The sequence below is a fragment of the Lampetra planeri genome, chromosome 2 (genome assembly GCF_965212315.1).
Source record: "Lampetra planeri chromosome 2, kcLamPlan1.2.h2, whole genome shotgun sequence".
In the NCBI taxonomy this organism is placed as follows: domain Eukaryota; kingdom Metazoa; phylum Chordata; class Hyperoartia; order Petromyzontiformes; family Petromyzontidae; genus Lampetra; species Lampetra planeri.
In genome coordinates this window covers 2,832,022-2,853,519 of record NC_136108.1, presented here as the reverse complement: position 1 = coordinate 2,853,519, position 21,498 = coordinate 2,832,022, and the positions used below count along the sequence as shown (strand labels likewise).

At 46.4% G+C, this 21,498-nt stretch overlaps 1 protein-coding gene across 1 annotated transcript in view; it reads left to right on the top strand.

The window, feature by feature from the left end:
- Nucleotides 1-21,498, top strand: part of LOC144724743 (triple functional domain protein-like) — a 189,425-nt gene that overhangs the window by 122,275 nt on the left and 45,652 nt on the right. The window contains exon 36 of the mRNA XM_078604129.1: nucleotides 7,047-7,290. Within this exon, the coding sequence (XP_078460255.1) occupies nucleotides 7,047-7,290 (244 nt within the window). The remainder of the gene's footprint in view (nucleotides 1-7,046; nucleotides 7,291-21,498) is intronic.

Below are 21,498 nucleotides of genomic sequence, written 5' to 3'. Positions count from 1 at the left end.
TCAAGGGTGCCTCGCTGACCTGTATCAACAAACACGGCAATGGTCGTTACACGTTGTTAGCAAAGACACTGCCATGAGTCGGCCGCGTCAATATTGGCCGTGTACAGCGGGACCACGTTGACATTTACCACGAAGGATGGGGAGTAGCTCGTACGTTTGCATTGCTTTGCAGTGGCTTAAAGATCCTACAATTACGGCTCCAGTCTGTGTCTTTGCTTTTGTTATTTTGCACTGTTTTGCTGAGAAAATCGGTTTTGTAACTTGACCAAAGACACTGTGTCAGGAAATTAGGCATGTAACATTTAATCGATTAAGATCTTTTTTTAATTTGACTTCATTATCCACACATCAAGATGTGCGTGTAAGGATTGCTTATTTGAGGTTGTTAATAGCGGTGTGCAAATAATAGATTTTAGGCTAATGGAACGAACAAGGTCGTATGAATGAGAAGTACTTGAAATGAGACGGAGCAAACCCACCAAAACGATACATTCTCGAATCAAATCACACCTCCGAATTGTGACCATTCCTCAACTCCTGGGTGTTGTAAATCACGCCATCGAAAATACACACTGTTTGAAGATCTTACAATTGGACAAATTACCTGAAGTCCATTTTGCATGAGATTCTGTGATAGGTCTGGATGTGTTGCATCATTTGGACTCACCCCAAATCACCCTGGCTCACTTTGTCTCCCTATTCACCTTAACGCATGGCTGGGCCATGTTTTCTCAGCTGCGGGGACATCCAACAAACCTTGCCCAACTCACATCGGATTAGTCATCGGGGATCCATGCGACCGTCACAGCAGACTGCAGGCCTGAAGTGCGCTCACCAAAAAAAAAAAACTGCTCAAATTTTACACCAGTTTAGGTGTACAGTACAAGTAGAGATATGGTAGATTATATTTGGGTGCACTTCATCTTGACCAGAATGGAGATGAATTATGGGGTGGTCTGGCAAGCTTAAGCACCCTTATTAGAGATAATCCCTGCTTGTGTAAGGGAATAGACACAACTGCGAGGGACAATCCTATTATTGAAAGCGGTGATAACTAACAGACCACTTGTAAAAGCTTTGCTAAGTGCTGCGGACATTTCTCGAGCCCAGATTCCAGTCGGGCAGAAGTAGCACCCCTTTAGTAGGTCTCAAAATAGCATGTTTATGAACGCGTTTGTAGAGCCATCCATAATATCTGACGGGAGGTTTTTTTTTTTGGTACAGCAAAGTAGATTAAAATCCATGAGATGTGGTCAAAATGTTTAAAAAACGTTCAAGTACACAGGGGCACTCAGAGTAGTTATATTTACAATGACACCACACCACAAGTAATACATCTATTCAATGCTATTGTTATAAATATGACCAATAATGAGGTACAGAATTCATGAATACTTAAGTTTTATATGCTGTACGTGATAATAACGAGGGATGAAACAATTTGTCTCCCCATTTAATTGAACGTTTTTTCCCATTCTGGGCCTCGATCAATTCAATAATCATTTATTTCTGGCAATTCTATTGGCTGCATGGTTCAAAAGAACCAAATATACGATGCCCACGAGTCAGATGTGAATTAGAAGTAATCCATTTTGAACTTAAACTCAAGATTTGAAGCAGGTATCATGCTCCTAAGAATATATATATTTTTTTTTAAGCCACGAATTCATGTGTCTTAAAATGCACCCTGGACGTGTAAAATATCCATACAAAAAAACTCAGAAACCCCCCATATTGCTTTCACGGGCTGTTGGGGCAAGTGCTTGAGCTACCTAGGAAGCCCGGTATGTTGCACTCGGGGGCGCTGTGGCCAGATCCAGGCCCAGCCACCTTTGTTCCGCCAGTGCGACGTTTGCACGCTGTACCGTGTACTCGTTTCAGGCTTTAATTGACCGAGGAAAGTCACAAAAACTGTGTGAGATTTTCACCACTGATATTGGCCGTCACGTGAAACGAACTAAGGTCGCTGGGTCCGTAGCGCAGTGTCCTAACCGCTGCACCACTATTCCACCCATGTCTCTAGTATCTGTACAAAGGCAAAGATGCCCCGTATGTCCTCAACAGACTCTTGGGGCAAGCGCGATTAGCGAACAGTGATGAAGGCCGGCACGGCACACGAAGGGGTGGGTGGGCAGCACCACACCCGGCTGCCTTTGTTTTTTTCATGGCGATGTTCACACATCGCATCAGGTACTCTTAGAGGCTGAGTCGACCGAGGAGAAGCCCAGGGCTAGTTCAGATAATCGTTACTGGTGTTGACCGTTCGTAACAGAGCGCGCTAACCACTGTGCTACCTCTCCCCTGCACACGCACACACACGCACACGTACTGGGATGGTTCATGTGTTTCACATCATCCCTAAGTATTCCACTGCATACGTACACACTTGGGTTTCGTGGGAGTGAGAGAGAGAGAGACTGTTCGTGACAGCACAGTACTTGCTCAAACTCATTCACCAGTTGACAGTCATGCTATCTGGGGATGCGGCTGCAGCACTAAAGTGGAGCTGGGTGGTGGGAGGTAGTGGTGGGGTTAGTACAGGCTGGTTGGCCCCCATGTTTACGTCCCTGAATGTGCGAGTGTTAGGGGAACATGTGGGGAGCGGTAGTAGTGTCGCAGTTAGTGGCCCACGCTACGAATCCGGCGACCCAAGTTCGAATCCCGCTCACTCATGGCCAACACCAGTGACGATTATATCTGAACCGGTCTTGGGCCTCCTCTAGGTCGACTCAGCCTTAAAATGAGTACCTGGTACGGTGGGGAGACAAAGGCGGCCGGGCGTGGTGTTGTCCACCCACCCCCTCGTGTGCAGTGCCGGCCTTCATAGGTGCTACTCGCTAACAGCACTTGCCCCGACAGTCTGTTAAGGCTATACGGGGGATTTTTGTCTATGTTCGGGGAAGGGGAGCATAGGGCAGGGAGGAGAGCTGAGCGGGTTGGAGGGATTGCCGTGCGTGGGTTGGCTGGTGAGAACGTGAACATTTTAGTTGTTGAAATCGAAGCCGACACTGGGGCATTGGAAGGAATGCTCAACTCCATCACACAGCGGATCCCCATTCCCCCTGACGGGCTCCTACTGAAACGTAGAAGGAATTAAATGTTTAAATTAAAAAGGATTACACGAAATTCTTAGTTTTCTGTTTGACCCTTTTGTATTATTTCTCTAACGTGGCAGTGTGCAATTTATAGTCCGGCCAACTTCACGTCACGGCTACCAAACACAGCTGTACAAGTACATTTTGGGTAGTGGCTCTTTATCAGACCAGTCTGTCGCAATCGCGAGTGCACTGCGCACTCTAGAGTCTTCTCCCGTCTATAATTAAAACGCGACGCTTAGAATTAATGACGTTTTTTTGTTTGTTATCACAATCTTTAACACTGGTGCCTTGCAGCTCCTAGGGATTTACACAAATTAAATGTTGCGTTTTATATGGGTTCTCTCACTTGTATTTACATCAGGTTCTGACGTGCCAAGGTGTCTGCATCATAAATATAGCGATATCCAATATAGCTCTGTCGTTGATGAAAATTTGCATTTTAAATCGTATTTATGGCTGTGTTATGTTTCATAGATACCATTGTACTTATTTTATATTCAATGTGCATTCACAGTAACATTTCGCAAGGCGAATTAAAAACACATTGTTTACCAATTTTTATTCAGTTGTACAGCCTTACGTGCTTAAGTTAGGTTTTCTAATTTCTGCATTGTCTTTTCTCAACCACCTTTAGTTGCATATCATATTCGGCCTACTTTTGTTTCTGCGCCACTACTTAAGCCCACGTTGTAAATGACACCCACATCCTTTACCGAATGCATTTTACAGTTTGTGCAGATGACGTATGGGTACTTTGTGCGGTGTGCGTGCGGCGGTTAAAATGCGCCGCTTGCTGCCCGCAAGCTGTCCACAGTATCTCCACAGTGTTGGGCTTGATGCGATGGCTTTGTCTGAAAGTGGCAATAATGAGTGGTTCTGTAGCAGCCGTCGTGTGTCTCGGAGTTCAGCTGAGCGCTGCCGGTGTAGATGTTGTCGTACCTGTCTGTTTTTTCACCGACACACGCACACGCAATGCCCCCTTGAGTGTGCACGTGCACACCTTGAGTCGACACTGCCCCGTGTGGCATGCCAGCGTTTCGAGTCTGTGTGCGTGCGCGCAGCCTGTAGCTCCGCTCCTGGATCGAAGCGCAGAAATCAGGAATGGAAAAATGTGCGTGCAGACGTGCTTTTATGAGAGCTGTGAGTTCACCGACGCGGTGGCTGTGAGCCAATTGCACAGAACTCATGGTCTCACTGCCCAGTTGCTGATAGAGACTCGTAAAAAAAATAGCCATCATTATTGAGCTTTATTTGTTTTTGGGTTCGGCCACGTGGTAGTTTTATGCAAATATTATCGTAATTAACCCCTCCACCATTTGACACGCTTGTCATGTTTACATATATGTTATTTATATGTGGTAATATATTGATCAAATTCCTATCAATAATGCTTTTCACCGGTGGCTTAAGCCTTGGCACGACTGAACTTAACAGCAACATATTACCAAGTTTCTCTCACTGATATGAGCTTCATCGGGTAGCAAACCTATGATGAAATGAGAGAATTTGATCGACACATTGGCATGTAGAATAATATATTCGTAAATGTGACAATCTTGTCGGGGAGGAGGGTTAATGACAGGAGTTATGACATCAAACTACCACATGGCCTCACCCAAAAACAAACATGGCATCGTTGTATTGGGTAACCTCCACTTTAACTTAGTGTTCAGTTTTCTTCATTTAAGTCGGTTCTGAATGTGAAAAATGTGCACGGAATTCTCTTCACATTTGATTATTTCACATGAAGAAAATGGAATCGCAACTGAGTAAAATATTCTCTTTGTTGCATTTGAACGTTCCCATCGCTCATAGCCCATTTGTGCTGTGGAACTTGAGCCACAGGAGAAATTGATTCCTCGAATCGCGGCACTCGTTCTAGAAGGGAGAGCCTGGCGTCGCGCAGCGCTGCCCCTCAAGGAGCAATGTCGGGGCACCTCTCTTGTATACTCACTAGGCCTCTTATAACAACCGATCAGTGGTGATCACACCGCTGTGTAGGTTGAGTGGTTCACTCATAGTCAATCGCACAAAGGGGAATCATATTACGCATTTTAATATGAGCTGTAACAATCCCTGCCCCACACCCCCCCCCCCCCTCCAGTAGTGATTCAATTAACTGTTGTGATTCAGGGTTAACTTGAAAACAAATATCAAATTGTCCTACATTGTGGGGAATGTAGTGGGTGGCCTCTAGCGGCTGGAGAGGTCAACGTGAACCCACTGCGCACAACGCGCGGATGAAAAAAAAACATCGATTCTTACACATAATTTGATGTGGGTATCACGGGCCAGAATAATCAATATTAATTGATGAATCAATGCATCATTACACCCGTAACATTAATAAGCATTGTTTCTCAATCTATATTCAATCCTTAGAGCCGACACAAATCAAATAAATTGCTGGAACTGGCTGAGCCCCTTAAACTTGATGTTTGTAAAAATACCAAACAACGCCAGGTCCTCAAGATCGACGTAGAGGCCGGCACGAGTGGTCGATTTTGGGACCAGAGACGAAGAAGGGATGTCATCGTGTTCGATTTTAAACACAATCCTTCTCCTGCAGCCGTTTTTTTTCCTCCAGGATTTGCGAACCGCTAACCAAAATCACCACTTTCTCCTAGTGGGCCCAATGACTATAGTAAAGCATTGTGATGGGGGGGGGGGAATGAGCAAAGAAATGAACTGCCATCGTTCTGCAAATGAAATTGTTCGCCAAAGAACTCACTTCACTTTGTGTGTGTCTCTGTGCCTGCTTGCACGTGTGCACGTGTGCATTTGCACGCATGCCTGAATACAATGCTTTCTTGAGCGTGTATCTGGTTTTCGGTGGCAGTGTGAATTCATTCGAAGTTTGATATGCACAGCTGTGACAGTGTTATAAGCCATCTTTAGAACATTACGCAAAACTTGGTTTGTGCTGATATTTGAAATACTGTGTGCCTGGAACTTTTTTAATAGGGAGCGGCAAATGTTACAGAACTCGGAATCAGTTGGCTCGGGGGGCGGGGGAGGCTGATACCACGTCAAAGCACTGAGTTGGCACTGCCAAGGTCCTGTGTTTAAATCCGTGCAGCCAACTGTGATTAAACCAGGTTCTCGCAAGTGTGTAGTGAGCCTCGTCTCAAGCGAAGGAGCACAACAACACATCAACTAGAATGTCATTTTGCACTTTATTTGGCTTATTTCAGATCAAAATATGTAATTTTTTCATCTGACGGACACTTTGCAGGGCATACAATCGGTATTCCTTTGATGTGTAAAAAAAAGAGGCTGATTTTAATAATTTTCAGAAGCAGTTGTACAATGTGTTTTTATGTGGCCAATTTCTGACACAAGCTGATGCACTGCTTGCTGCGAAATTTCCAAAAGAAGATTTCTTAATGTTACGGCACGATGTAATTTCATCGTGAGAGGCCGCCACACCTCAGTGTGTGTGTCAGTGAGGAAGTACTTTGCTTATGAGCCAAGGCTTTGTATGCTCCTTTGGACACACACAGCCTAAAGGGGCAGCATTTAGCCCTGAAAGATGCAGACAACCGGTGTAAAAATACACACCCACGCAACACTTTACACCGTAGGTTAATGACAAAACTTACATTGTTTGTTTGCACACTCCACCACAGTTCCAGCCACCACAATGTCATTGTTACATTCTCGATGTCGCCCTTACACCCAATTGTTTGCTACGCTTGACGTGGAGGAGCTCTTGTGGGGCAACCCGACACGAAAATGAATCCCTCGGTGATTGCATTGAAAACAGCGTAGGGGGTGGTCAGAGGTGGTCATCAATATAATGTCGCAAGACCTACACCACCCCCACACTCTGTGCTCGCTTATTGCAACGTCGTTATCAGGTGACTTAACGCCGTGACATCTTTGCCCCCCCGCCCCTCCTTTTGTGCACGTGCGCGCGATTGTGTTTGCGCGCGTCAACACCGACAGCTGTCCGGCGGCTGCGAGCTCACGGTGGCGATAGCCGACCACGTGGCGGTTGCGGCGGGCGAGCTGAACGTGCGACGAGGCCAGACGGTGGAGGTGCTGGAGCGTGCTGCGGAGCGGCCAGACTGGTGCCTCGTGCGCACCACGGACCGCACGCCGGCCGCCGAGGGCCTGGTGCCGTGCAGCACCCTGTGCATCGCTCACTCGCGCAGCAGCGTGGAGATGGAGGGCTTCTTCAACCACCGCGGTGAGAGCGAGCGCGGGCACCCCGAGCGCGAGCGCGGGCACCCCGAGCGCGAGCGCGAGCGCGGGCACCCCGAGCGCGAGCGCGGGCACCCCGAGCGCGAGCGCGCGCGCGCACGCACGCACGCACGCACGCACGCGGGGATCCCTCCCACGAGAGCCCGGAGTGCAGGTGGATGGGATTCGCTTGTCGAGGATCCGATGTTGGAACTGAATGACTAATCGGGGGGATATATATGTAGGCGGCAGTGGGTTTTGAAGTGCACGCCACTGTCGCTTGGACAGAGATTCTCAAATCCCATTCCTTGCTGTGGTTATTACATGTCATACATTTTCAAGTTGTACATTGAATACCTTTGCAGATGAATACAATATTTAATTGGTGAGGGGGAGAGAGCAGTGGCACAGTACATTTCTCAGTAGCCCAGTTTATTTTTTTACTCTATCATTCATCAAATAAGCACAGTGTATTATCTGTAAATGACATATGAATTTGAGAACCATGACATCAGAGCGGTGGATGTGGGAATTTCCATCGACTGCTGTTTGAGAACGTATTGCTAAGAAGGCGGACGGCTAAAGCCCGACTCCTTTTTTTTGACGTTCAGTTTGCTCCAGAGATGAAGCGCAGGGCCCTACTGGCCCATAAGCAATGGCCGGCTCCCCGGGGAGTTAAAAGATTGCCAGGCTGTACTCCTGCATAGATAAGTTAACACGGTGTGGGGGGGGGGTGAAGGACTTTGTGCGTAGTTTTTGGAAGAAAACTTGTTGCAAAGGAGCACTCAATTTTCAATTAGCGTAGCCACGTTCTTCAGCATTCTTTGGCCAACGCCGGCAGTGTCTGAGGAGAATAAACGAACTGTATTCTGACATGCAACAGGTCCGCATGGCACTTGAGGCTTTGTGTGAAGATTGTGTTTTTTTTTCAGGAACGGGGCTGCATATACACAAGCCTTGTTTGAAGGCTCGAAAAAGCCACCACTAGGATTGATTTTCATACAAAAAAATTCCAACAGAAATGTTCTCTGTTTTCTCTCCATCACCTCTCTCTCCTGCATTACCACCCAAACACGTTTGACCGTTTTCCCACCTCATTCATTCGGGCACTCCCTCTCCCCTCCCTCGCTTTTCTCTCAACTTTGCACCATTTAACATTTGCCGATTTCAACCCACACCCACGTAAACGACCACCCCTAAACGACGCCCTTGTTCACGTGCCTATTCCTATTGCACCCATCACGTGGGACCTGTTTGGCTACACCAGTATCCGAAGCGCCACGTCTTGCCCAAGGGCACCGGGGTGAGAACCGTGAGGCAACGTCACGTGCCCAAAGACTTCCAACCGGGCCTATTTGCCGCCACCTCACTGTGTATATGATGGTAGGCGTTTTAATGATGCACTGGTTTCTATACACTGACATCAATGTTTACACTGAAGATATATGCTTTGAATTGTGGTTTGTGTATGAATCGGTTATTTATGATTCGTGCAAATTATATGCTGCGTCACATTGAGGCTAATGGAGTAAAATAGGCCAGTACAGATACGGGGACAAAAACAAACCAGACGAGATGGAATAGAAGACAAAAATAATCAACTCTTGCGTCAAATTGTGATTACCAATCATGACAATTCCTGGACTTTGTGGGAAGCGCGAGTCTTTAAAATGTGTTTCGTGTTGGTAGATGTGGACATTTAATAGCTGCGCAAAACTTATTATTTAATACATGAAAGTCTTAATTGGTGTAGAGGGTCTTGCTGCTTGGTAAATTGACCGTTCGCATTTGGTCATTTCTCTGCACATGGGACAAAACCGGTTTGCCCGGAGAAAATCCATTACATGGGAGAGGACAAACACTCGGACTTTGGGTGGAAAAAACCGACTTGACATACTGACTTCCAGAGGCACAAGGTCATTCATCACCAGGCCCCATGTCTGCACGATCCATCAACCCTGTCTCCAAAGGTTGTTGAGTAAGAGGTGTGCACCTCCACATACTTGTGCCCAAAGTGCAATGGACGCCTTCTGCCCCAGGTTTTGAGTCGTTTGCTATTTTACGCCCTGCTCCCACGCGCGAGGGGGGGGGGCGCGGAGGGTTGCTCTGATTTACAACGTGGGGCGGGGGGGCGAAACACACATTTCTGTGCTTTCGGACTTGGATCGAGAAACACTTTTGGGTCAGCGTGACCACCGTGCGGCTCCAGAACAGTTCTAGACTGTTGAAGATAAGAGTGCATTGTTGGCCCAAAGGAGGGAATGGCGGGTGGGTGTGGAGTGGGGGGGAGAACGTGATGGTGGATGAGAGGCCCGAAGGGTGAGCAGTGGGGGGGGTCGCGTTTCCCCATCTGGCTGCGAGGACCGTGGTGCCCCCGTGGCGACGACGGTGTGCGGGCAGCGGCAGCGGCGGCCTTATCCACCTTGGCTCCTCGTGAGGCACTTGTTGTCGCACAAGGGCGAGTTTTGGCAGACAGCGGAGTGACCGTTTAAATAAGAGTTGAGCGCCAATTTCGTACAGTCCGTGGGGAGGGGAAGGTGCTGCTCTGTGAAGCGTATTTTTTGTCCGTAAAATTGGGGTCCGTGGATTAAAAAAACGCAAGTCAAATCTGTTGTGAATAATATGAGTACATTTTACACACTCCAATTTTTTTGTTAATTGTGTAGAAATGTAAAGCTGTTTTTTTTTCCCTCTGTGTGTTAGAAAGTATATATTTGTTATTCGGGGCACAACCAGTTGCCTCACCGAGAACATTTCAGCTCCGTCTTTATGAGAACATTTTTTGTTATTAAATGTGCGTACAGTGCACATGGAAACCAAACCGACATATTTCTACGAAGTGACAAATGTTACGTCGACACGTCATTAATTATGAACCGTGAGTTCATGAATACGTAACACACTAGTTCACCAGGCGCGTTCACACCGCTTCATCCAGTGCACAACTGGCTCATGTGTTGAATTCGCTTTGCGTAAAAAAAATCACCTGATGACTGTACAGTACTCGCCGTTGTCAAAGGATTCTCATCACGGCACGCCAAGCGCTCTGATCACCCAAAACCGCTGGCTCGCCGCAGTAACCAAAGAGGACTGAGAAAATTCACCGTTACATTTTCACGATTGGCTTCATTCATGCATTCACATACCAAAGAAACAAAGGTTTTTCATTTGGCCAAACAGGCTCTTGGGGCAAGCGCAGTTTGGCGAGCAATTTGTTGAGTCTGAGAGCATTTATTCGTTTGCTGTGGCCATCACACAATGCCTGACCACCGTCGTCTGCCCGGTCATGATGATGAGGTGTCGTCGTGATAGCCGCACATTTTTTGCAAAGCCGACATGTGTGGTAGGTCCAGGTCAAGTTCAGATAATGTTTGCCCTGGCGTGTTTAGACACAGATTGTACCGAGGTCAGCAGGATTGCGAAGCAAATTGTAAACTACTGATGCCAACAATATGCATATGAAAAACACGTGTGTACCCACCTATATACTCACACATGCATATTGATTTAAATGATGGCTTTTTAAAGTGAACCAACCCATTTACAGCCCATTTCCAGCTTAATTCTGGGATACATGAGTGTAATCAATGATTAAATCATTGTAGCACTTTACCACCTATTATTCTATGCTATCTACATTGTCTCTAATGCAGACAAGAGTGACATTTAAAAAAAATGTGCAGATTGTGTCGTATGCAAACATCAATCCGTTCTAAGTGCATGACTCACGTGGTGTGTGTATCAGATCTCGGCCATCAAGCACTGGCAGTGACAGGTGTGTTGCAACCTGTGCTCTGACTTAAAAATCGATCAGACCAACAGCAGCCTCGATGCTTAATATTTGAACAGTCCTTGTGAACGGTGACCAGGTCTGTGTACCATAGCTTAACCGTGAGCCAAATCTGTAGACATGTTTAAACAATCATGGAGTCATCCTGCTTAATTATGTTTTTTTTTCAATAAGGATTTTTCAAAGTTTCTCTTTCGTGTGATTGTATAGCGAGAATGTGTGCAGCTAATGGAGATGGTCTGGAAGGGACATATGATCATGAGGACAAGGGGTGACCAGAACAATTTACAGATTATTCAGTCTCTTTGTAAGTTTGGGTTATAGATTGATAATACATACTACGGTGCAGGAAAGCACAGAATGGCATGTAAGATAGATACAACTCAGGATAATATGGAAAATTTACTAAGAGTATTTACAAGATGTTTTAATTGTTCCATGAAATGCCATTGTTATTTTTGACCATATAGCAGCCATTTTTGCAAGTGTGGCCTTATAATGGTCATCTTGATCTGATGGATGTGTCAACGGGACAGTTCTAATTCATGTATTAATAATGGGATGGTTTTTAATTGATGAATTCTTGAACAGTATTTTAAATATATGGCCTTTGTAATGATTTTATTAGGATTGATGGCTTCAGTAATGACATGTCTTGGGTTGCTTAAATAAATAATATTTTTTTATTAACCAGGGCACAAGACACACCTCGCTATCAGTAACGCTACCTTAAATAGTTATAATAATAAAAAATACTTGTACTTGCAACGCGCCGCGCAGCGTTCGCTGGCTTTAGAAGAGAGTGGGAGATGGACTTGGAGGTCGGGGAGGAAGGTAGCAACCATTCGGCGAGCTGGCGCCAAATTCCCCCACATCTTCCTGCGCTCCTCTGTGTGTGTACGTGCGTTGAACTTCTTTCGCACCGTACGTAGCCAACCGTGCTTATCGTAGGTGCGGTGGAAGGGACAAACGAACTAAACAGAAAAAAGCAGTTCTATGGAGAAATGAGTTTTCAATCCCTTTAATTTAAAAGTGCACAGCTTCAGTGGCGTTCTGGAAGGCTGCCGCAGAAGCGCACCTGGAAGCGCGCGATGCGGTGCCCGTCTTTGTTCGATGGCCCGCCAACAGCCGCTGGGAGGATGACCCGAGTTCGCGTGATGGTTTATGCCCCTTGACGATGTTATCGGCCAATTGTCGAGTGCTTACATGTGGAAGGAAACCGAAGCACCTGGAGAGAACCCACGCGTGCGAGGGGGCAACCACTCTCCGTCCCATACAGATGGAACAAATGCATATTAGTCCACACTTGCTGTGCCACCTCAACTGGCGAGTCAGTGTATGGCACCTCAACCCCCCACGGGAAGGGAGTTGCACAAAATGCGTGCGATCCGCCAATGGTCGCCTCCCCGAGGGCTGCCGTGCGCGGTCGATCCTGCGGCGCACGCTCGCGACAAGGGTGCTTGTGAGGACACCTCCTGTGTATTATTTTGAGACATTGTGATATCTAAATTGAGAGTGAAGGCCGTGGTGTTGTTGTTGTGCCTTCTTTTATCCGTTGCTGCCGTCGTGCATTTGCATGAAGAGCGTTTGTGTTAGTTTTCATTCCGTTCACGGGGTCATGAGAGAGGGGGGCGGGCGGGCGGGGGGACGGCGAGGTGGGGGGCAGGAGACAGAGAGAGAGAGGGGGGGGGAAGAGGAGGGAGCATTGGGGGGGGGGGAGGAGCAGTGTTGGTGAAGAGCTGCAGTGCACGTAGCAAACCTTCGCCCGCCCACCAGAGCACCGCCCCATTTGCCTGCACATGCTCAAAATGGCAGGTAGCTTGCGTGCCTCCGTGTGGCTGCGAGCGGAATGTGGTGATGTCCTCCTATAAGAGGGTGCGGCTGGTGGCACGGGCCGGGCAGGCATGACCGCGCAACGGAGCTCGCGCCGCCGGCCTGTCAGCGCGAGAGGACTTGCGGAATGAGGAGAGGACGTGCGCACGACTCTGTCGGCTGCTGCTGTTTCTGCCGCTCAGCGCTCGGCCAATTGTGTTGCCTCCGCAGAGGTGTGTGTCTGCGTGTCTGTGTGTGTGTGTTCTGTGTGTGTTTTGTGTGTGTGTTCTGTGTGTGTGTGTGCGCGCGCAGGGCACTCCTCTGGTGTGCACATGGACACGCGCGCGTGCACATTGGTGATGCCGGGCTGCCTCGCGATGCACGCTTTCACGCGCCCTCTCTCTCTCTCCCGCTCGCTCGCTCTCTCTTTTCGCTCCGTGGTGCAATCTCACGGGGCTCGGTCAAGGCCATGAGGCGTGCAGCAGCGGCGGCGACGGCTGCAGCAGCAGCTGGGCGATTGACAGCAGCAGATGCCGACTGCCAATCCAGCAAGCTTTCCTTTTCTGCTGCCTGCGTGACATTGTATCTTTATCTCCCGCGGCCCGGTTAATTCTGCGCTCACCGAGTCGCTGACCGGCTTGAGTGCTTCATCGTCAAGCTGGTCAACTGCCCGAATGAATGACTGGTTGGTTGGGTGGCGGTGGTGGTGTTGATGAAGCTTGTTTTGTCTCACTAATGGGGGTGTCGCGCACCCCACTCATCGTTGTCATCATCATCTCCAAACAGAGTGCCCCGAAGGGGGCCATAGTTTGGTAGGCGAGTTGCCACGGCGGTTTTCTTCTATTAGTTTTGGCTTTATAACAACCCTTGCTTGCTTCGCGCACAACAGGTTTTGAACTGTGGTTTTTTTTGCCCCACCGTATTTGATATTGCGTGCGATCGTAGTACCCGTGCTCTGATGTAAATTGGGTCGGAAATCATGCATAGGGTGCCGATTTGAAATCAACTTTCCCGTTGTTTACATTTTAACTGCGGTTGAGTAGTGTGCGTTGCGGATGGTTGTAAGCGTAATTATAGCTTAAAGGAAATCTCAAGGTTTAACGAATGCCCGCCAAATGTCAGACTTTTGTGCCTGCTGCTCAGAGTTGTTGAGAGAGAAAAAAAACAAGAATATGTTCTCATTGCGACACGAGCAGTAGCTGTGGATTTGGGGCTCGTGCTCAAAAAAAATATGAAACGAGAGTTGGGCATAAACTCAAAAAGTTTCGTGCCAGTTCAAATATCTGCAAACAGGTGCAGGTTCAGAACGATTAAAGCAAGACCTCTTAATATTCCACGCAAATTTATAATTCTCAAAAGTTATAGTACAATAAAAAAAAAATCTTCTCTCAAACTTAACGAGGCGTTAACATTCATCGACACGTCTGAAAAGTATTGCTTGGACTTGAGAGTCGTTAAATGAGCTCGCCTCTTAAGGACAAACTGCAGCAGGTAAAGAGAATAAATGAACTGCGGTGGTGACGGCATTGCGAATAGAACCGCCGTCGGCATTTTAAGCGACCTTACAGAACTGGAGTTTTGGGTTTTGAGATGTTAATTTGAAAGTTTGCCACCTTTCAAGAAGAGTGCAGTTTGGTCGGGGTGTATGATCTGTCTTTTTATTTAGGTCCTGTGCCTGCGTGTGGTTAACATCTGTGTGTGGGCACCGACTTGTAACTCGTTTGTGTGTTTATTTATTTTTATCTTCATACGTATTCTGCTACGTTGTGAGGGATTTTAATTGATGCTGGAGAAACATATTTTGGTTGATGATGAATCCTCACGCGGCTAAGAATGATTACCTCGTAAGAACGGGATTTGCTTTCTGAAACGGCACATTTTCCCGTCGCTTCTCAACGTGACCCTCTTGAACACGCGTCATTACCGAATCGCCTTCCGTCTTTTAAGTTGCAAATGAACAAAAATGGGTCGTTTGGTGAAGTGTTTATTATCTTGGTTGTAAGAATGCTTTTTTACGCTTCAGAAATGTCCAAATCTATTCACTGAAAACACGATCACCTAATTGCATAAAGATGCCCGCCCTGTCAGACCGCTAATGGCTTAGTTACTTGCATCAGCATGCAGTGCGTGTAAATGCGAGATGCATTTTGCCTGTTTCAATTTCACATCACGAGTGCGATCTGGCCGTGATTGAAGCGACTGAAGCTCTTACTTCACCGAAACATTTCAGAATGTGTGGTGCCTCTTCAGGGTGCCCTGCAATGGCAGCTGTTGGTTGAAAACATATTTATAGTGTCGCCAGGTTTTTTTTAGATGCGTATTTCACTCGTGTATTTTACTGAGAGACTATCATCGAATGATGTTCTAACCATTACAAAAAAAATGTAGATTTGTTTTTGTACAAATCAGGGACGGGCTGTTCGAAAAATATAAAATATATATGGATGCTATGTCAGCGTGCATTTATGGTTGGCAACAAAGCAAGGGAAATGAAATGACACGGTGAAAGGAAAAATTACGTGCGAATCAATTATTTTTGGAACCAGTGGGATCGCTATAAGATTTATTAATTACAATTTTTGTTTGTTTTTACATTGTTCTCATGCGAGGTCTTGCCTCTTGTTGAGCGATGGCTTCGCGTCTGAACCCCTGAGCACAACCAATGTTATGCAAGGAATAACGTGAGCTTTGATGACCCCAGTGGCAGGGGTCTGTGATGCTCTCACACTGGGTCTAAATAATACACCAACAGCAGCCGCTTAGGAAGCACGTTACGCGGTGGACGCGCTGAGTAATGAGGGGCTGGGATGCAGTGATTATTCATTTACCGAATAATTGGAAACTGGTGTAATGAACTAGGTGCAGCTGTATAGACTGCACACGACACTTAAGGGTGGATATGTAGAGCATTCATACCAGAGGATTCATATCTTCTTGAAAAAGTGAGATGTTTTGGCGACAACAAGGAGATGGTCGTTGTCAGTCTGATTATTTTAACGACCGTCAGTCATTCTAATGATGTTCAGCATTGCCAGCTGTCCCGGTTTTCCCAGGATCGTGTTCGTTTTCAGATTTCACTATCCTGGGAAATCTCTCAATCCTCCCGGGACATTGGAAGTCCTGGTTTTTGTCAGTCGCAGAATAATAATAATACTACACCAGTCAATCTCGATTTGAAGCTTTCGTGACTGCAGGAATCCATACTCTTTGGTTCTTTCGGTAAAGTCACGTAGGTATAAAATAAAATAAATCACGAAACGTCGTGATAAAAAAAAAATCACGACGTTTCGTGATTTATTTTATTTTATACTTACGTGACTTTACCGAAAGAACCAAAGAGAATACACCACTCAAGACAATAAATTGACGATTAGATCTGACCTCTTGTGGTATTGTGAGATATTCTCCCTATTCCCATGATACGGCCTGTTTTTTTGTACCTTAGAGGTGGCACCTCTGATTAGCACGGTTGGCTACGTACGTTGCAAAAGAAGTTCAACATCCATACATAACAACCGTGATGATGACTTTGTTTACATCATCAGTCAGATGACAAATTCCACCCCCTGACCCCACCTTGTTCCCACCTCACTTCAGCGGTCCTTATTTAAGGCCATTGGAGCTAACTTTACGCATGTATTTATTACACTTGTTTACCCAGGAAAGCCTCACTGAGTCCCAAGACTCTTTTTCAGCAGGGCCCTGCCAAGTTTTTTGCAGTAAGGGGTAATGGTTTCCGTGTGTGACTTAGTTTCATAACTAATTAATTTGCGAATCATTTTTCTAATTTGGACCATCACACGGGCACACAATGGTCTACTCTACTTCGAAAGATGTCGCAACATCTCTTAACGTCTACTGTTAAACAATGTATACACCCGCAGCATTAACCAGGGCAGACTTTCGAGTACGAATCACGACCGCCCCCCCCCCCCGTATCAGGTGGTGAACGTCCAGTGCCACTGCCCCGATGTTGGTAGCGGGGAATTTCAGACTGAAGACGAATGTTATCCCCCTTGCAGTCGAGTAAATGTCTCGCTCGTTGAGGCCGCTGTTTCTCAACGTGGTACCGTGAGATTTCGTATTCCCAGCCACCCTATGCAAACTTGCACAGGTATTGTGTGCATGCAACATGTGCATCGCACGTCTCATCCATCACAGCCTACAGATTTGCACAACGATTCGCGTGTCAGACTTCAGGCTATTGCATAGGTTTCAGTGGGCACAGTCTTCAGCGTTTGTTTCCACTGAGATCTGAGAATATTTACTGCCCCACCCCTAGCAAAGGAGACAGGAACAGAGATGCTAATCTCCGTAAAGACACATTTACGTATTGTGCCTAATTATTTTAGTTGTAAGTTGTGGAACTCAGGCCCAGTAATCACTTGCTGGCACAGTGGACATGCTTTATGACTGAATGTAAACAACGCTAATAGCCGCAGGACATCTTCAAAGCTTAGTTGCTTAGGCTTGTTGCAAAAACAAATGCCACCGGATATCCAAGTAGAAATTTAGTTTATGCATACACCGCACATGTTCAGCACATAAACAACACAAACTCTAATAGCATATGTATGGTCTTTTAGGGAAAATGTTGTTCACGATCAATTATAAAGTTCAACACTATGTGTCAAAAGGCTGGTAGAATTAGCATCATCACCGGATGCATTGGTCACTGAATTGACCCATGTGAGACCCGGGCCTGGTTTAGATACGCTTATCCACTGGTATGTCTGACCAGAAATTTAACTCAAAGTTGTCAATATCACAGTAGGAAGGATTTACGATGTTACCACTTTCTGCAAACACAGGTTGCTGGATTAAATTTTGTCGCATTTCAGAGTCCTGAAATTATTCAGCAGAGCGACACCGAGTGCCAGCACCCTTCCAGGAAGTTGTGAACTTATATATTTGGCCAAACACACCAAGTTCATGCAGATGAGAGGACGCTATTCAACGGTCCGCACAGCATGGTACTTTAGCCCATAAAATCTGTAAACCACCAAGCCCTGCCTTCCAAAATCTCTGAATTGCAGGCATGCACCACCGTAACCTGGAATTAAAATGACAACTGCATGGTTTGTTATCGGTGTGTGTAGTATTTGAATGTTTTTTTTTTATAAATCAACAATGCTAAGCAACATGATACCATAATTATGACCCAGCCCAAGCAGTTAGTGTAAATATTTGTAGAGTTAAATGTAGATTGATAGACTTATATGGCACACACACACAGGTAATGCGTTTATCCGGTATTACACATACGCTTGTGCACACAGACATAAACACAGAGATAAGACAGCTCAACCCACGCACACGCAAAGCATGTGTAGCATATACAGCAGTAGCCTTATTCGACTTGTGAACACAAAGGTCCCCTATATAGCCTTCAACAGTCTGTTGGGACAAGTGTTGTTCGCATGCACCTATTAAGGCTTGCACCGTACACACAGCAACAGATACTCATGTTAATGGTGAGTTGACCTCGGGAAGGGGCCTAGGACCCGTTTAGATATTCGTCACTGATGTTGTCCGAGTGAGAATTAAACTCAGGTCAGTTTTATAGTGCAGTGCGGTAATTACTACTCTACAGCTCCCAACTGTTTATGTGTGCACGTGCACATGTATTAATGCATATGTATACATGCATACACAAAAATACAGGTAGCTACAGATGCCACGCGTCCTGGTATAACTGGGACAGTCTCAGTTTAAGAAATGTTATCCTGATGTCCCGAAGCGTTTGTGACAATCGTGGTTTTCTCCCAGTTTAACATTTTCTGACCTCATGTCTCACTCACGATCGGGGAAAACAGGGTTGGGGCTACCTGGGTTGTGGGTTGGGTTGGCATAGAGGTAGGCAGGGCCTATGAGCAGTGGCGGGATATATTAACTACCTTGCATGGTATACAGGAGATCGTGGGTTCGATCTCAGACACTGACGCCTGTATATTTGGAGTTGGCATGTCCTCCCCGTGGTCGTGTGGATTTTTGTTTGGGTCCTCCGGTTTAGAAAAATGAGACTCCACTTTGTTGATGTTTCAGTTGTGGCCAGGTCGTTTATAAAAAAAAAGAGGTATCTAGTTCAGTGGGCCTTACCTGGTAAAATAAAAATTAGTTTAGCTTTTAAGAGGGAAAATATTAGAGCAGGGAGGCCATTCACTTTGAAAGGCATGGCTAATGATTTAATTATCACAATCTTGTCGAGGTGTCTGTGGTGCTGGAGGAGAAGAGAGGCTGATCCTCCAAGACATTTGGTAGCTTTTAAAGTGTGTATTAGTGCTAACGTGCACCAATACCACTCTCAGTTGGGTGCGCTGCATGCCAAATCATAGGCTCTGCTGGATAATTTAATATTACATGGACTTCAAACACTGGGCCAGGGTTGGGGCCTTTGATACAGATGCCTGTTTAGAAGTGCAATACTGCACGAGGTTGGAGTTCCTTGTTAAGCTGTGGTTAAACATCATTGCAGCACTGAGCGAGAGGCTCTATTGAAGCCCCAGCTCCCCAGTTGGGGTAGGATGGCCGTCGCACCTCCGATTAGCTAAAAAAAATGGGTGAAGACGCTCCTTGAGAAGGTGTTGAGAAGTCTCGACGTTTTTTTCCAGAGGTTGCCACCACCACCACCACCACCACGAAAAACGTGTCTAGAAAGGATGCCTCACTGTGTCCTTGACGCCGATCACACATCTGGCGTTCTCTCATTTAAACGCTGCCCCGTAAAAAGACACATGTAAAAATAATAATAGCCGACTGCTGCTGTTGCATTATTAATAATTACAGCTTATTTTTAGCGCCTTTCATTCATTTCTAAAGGCTGTTTACATCCGTGAACAATGGGAACGGTTTGGCTAAGAAGTTTCTAAGTTATAAATAGGAGAGATACCTTCTGAAAGAGAAATGTTTTTAGGCAGGACTCCCTGACAGCCTTTGGCAGAGAGTCCCACAGTCCGGGTGCCCAGACATCGCCCATGAGACTTGGGCTTTGTTCTTGGGATGCAGAGGAGAGATCCCTCATTGTGTATCTATACATTAAGATTTCAAGCTTTCGTGACTGCAGGGATTCATATTCTTGGTTCTTTCGGTAAAGTCACGTAGAAGGGAAACATTAAAATAATACAAAAATAAAACAATAACATTCTCACGACGTTTCGACTGCAACACAAGCAACGCTGAGCCATTCTAGATTTGATTCACAAACCGTAGCTCTCCATAACAAAGGCTCACCCTCTTAAGCCTCACCTTACTATATTAATAAAAAGTATGCGGCCCTTGCCCCACCACCTTCTCCAACCATTATATAAACGGAGTGGTAGCTCCTGCAATCTCTCATTTACTTGATACAGCTGTCGTGGCTGTGACGGTTCCACCTGAAGACGGAAGCTTGTGTTGCCTCCGAAACGTCGTGATTTTTATTTTATTTAACTTTTATAAATTTGAATGTTTTACCTACGTGACTTTACCGAAAAAACCTAAGAATATGAACGCTGAGCCAGCGTTGCACCGGCCAGATTAAGACGAAGCAACGTTTTTGCACAGCGCCAATGTCCCCCTCTTGACCAAGCGACTCAACGTCGCGCCCCCCCCCCCCCCCCCCCGTTCACAGCCGTCACAGGGGAAAGGTGGCCATTGGCAAGTAACCAATTCTTTGCATCGCATTCGCAGCTGATCCCGAGCCACACTTATTCCGCCTGGGGGGGTCGAAGTATTGAGTCAGAAATTACCTTCGGGGTTGCGTAATACACCCAGCAGTGATTACCACATTGGTCACTTTGGAGACTTAACTGAGTTTCCAGTGGGCATGGTGCCACACCGCTCTGAGACACAAGTGGCACGTACAGCCCAGCGTGCACTCATTTCCAGTGGTCACTGTCGATTTCAAAGATGTTTTCTCCACTCTGGAATTTTCCACAGCCTTGGTGTTATGTTCTCACGCTGTAAAGTTATCATAGAAATGCTTGCGGTGAATATGTCTGTGCCATAACCGTGCGTCGTTGTGTCCGTGACGGACGCGCCCGCCCTTTAGGCTCTCGTTCATGGCTGGTGTCTGCCATGAAGGAGGGCCATAGGCTAATATGTCACTTATTGTTTAGTCTTTTTCCTCTTTGGGTCTGTGCCATGGACTATTTTTGATCTTTCCGTGTGCACCGCTGGTAGTGCTGTATCACACACAAAAAAGGTGCCCATTAGGGTTCGATCATCTTGCGTTTGTGCGCATTCTTCTTGGTCAGCTGCAGCTTTCGCGATGAGATTTCGTCATCCTCCATACGCCATGAAATGTGCCCTATCCAAAGTCACCTATGATGCCTCCGCTTGCCGCTTTGAGGCCTAATATGTCTCCGCCGTTCCTTCAAACATTTAGGAACAAGTCCTGGAGTCAAGTTTTCAGGAATTAGTTTTGCCTCCTTGAGTCATCGTCGTTGTCGTCGCACACAGGCCGTTTGTGCAATCGTTTGAACTTTGTGTTTATATGATGCGTAGCCAAACTGCGTTTAAATATAGGAATGGAAACTAATTTGAGCCGCCTGACGTTGGACGCTGCACTCCTGTGGTGCGTTGGCAATGGAGGCTCTAAGGGGTGGCGCTCCGTCCGCTTCTTTGCCTCTTTCT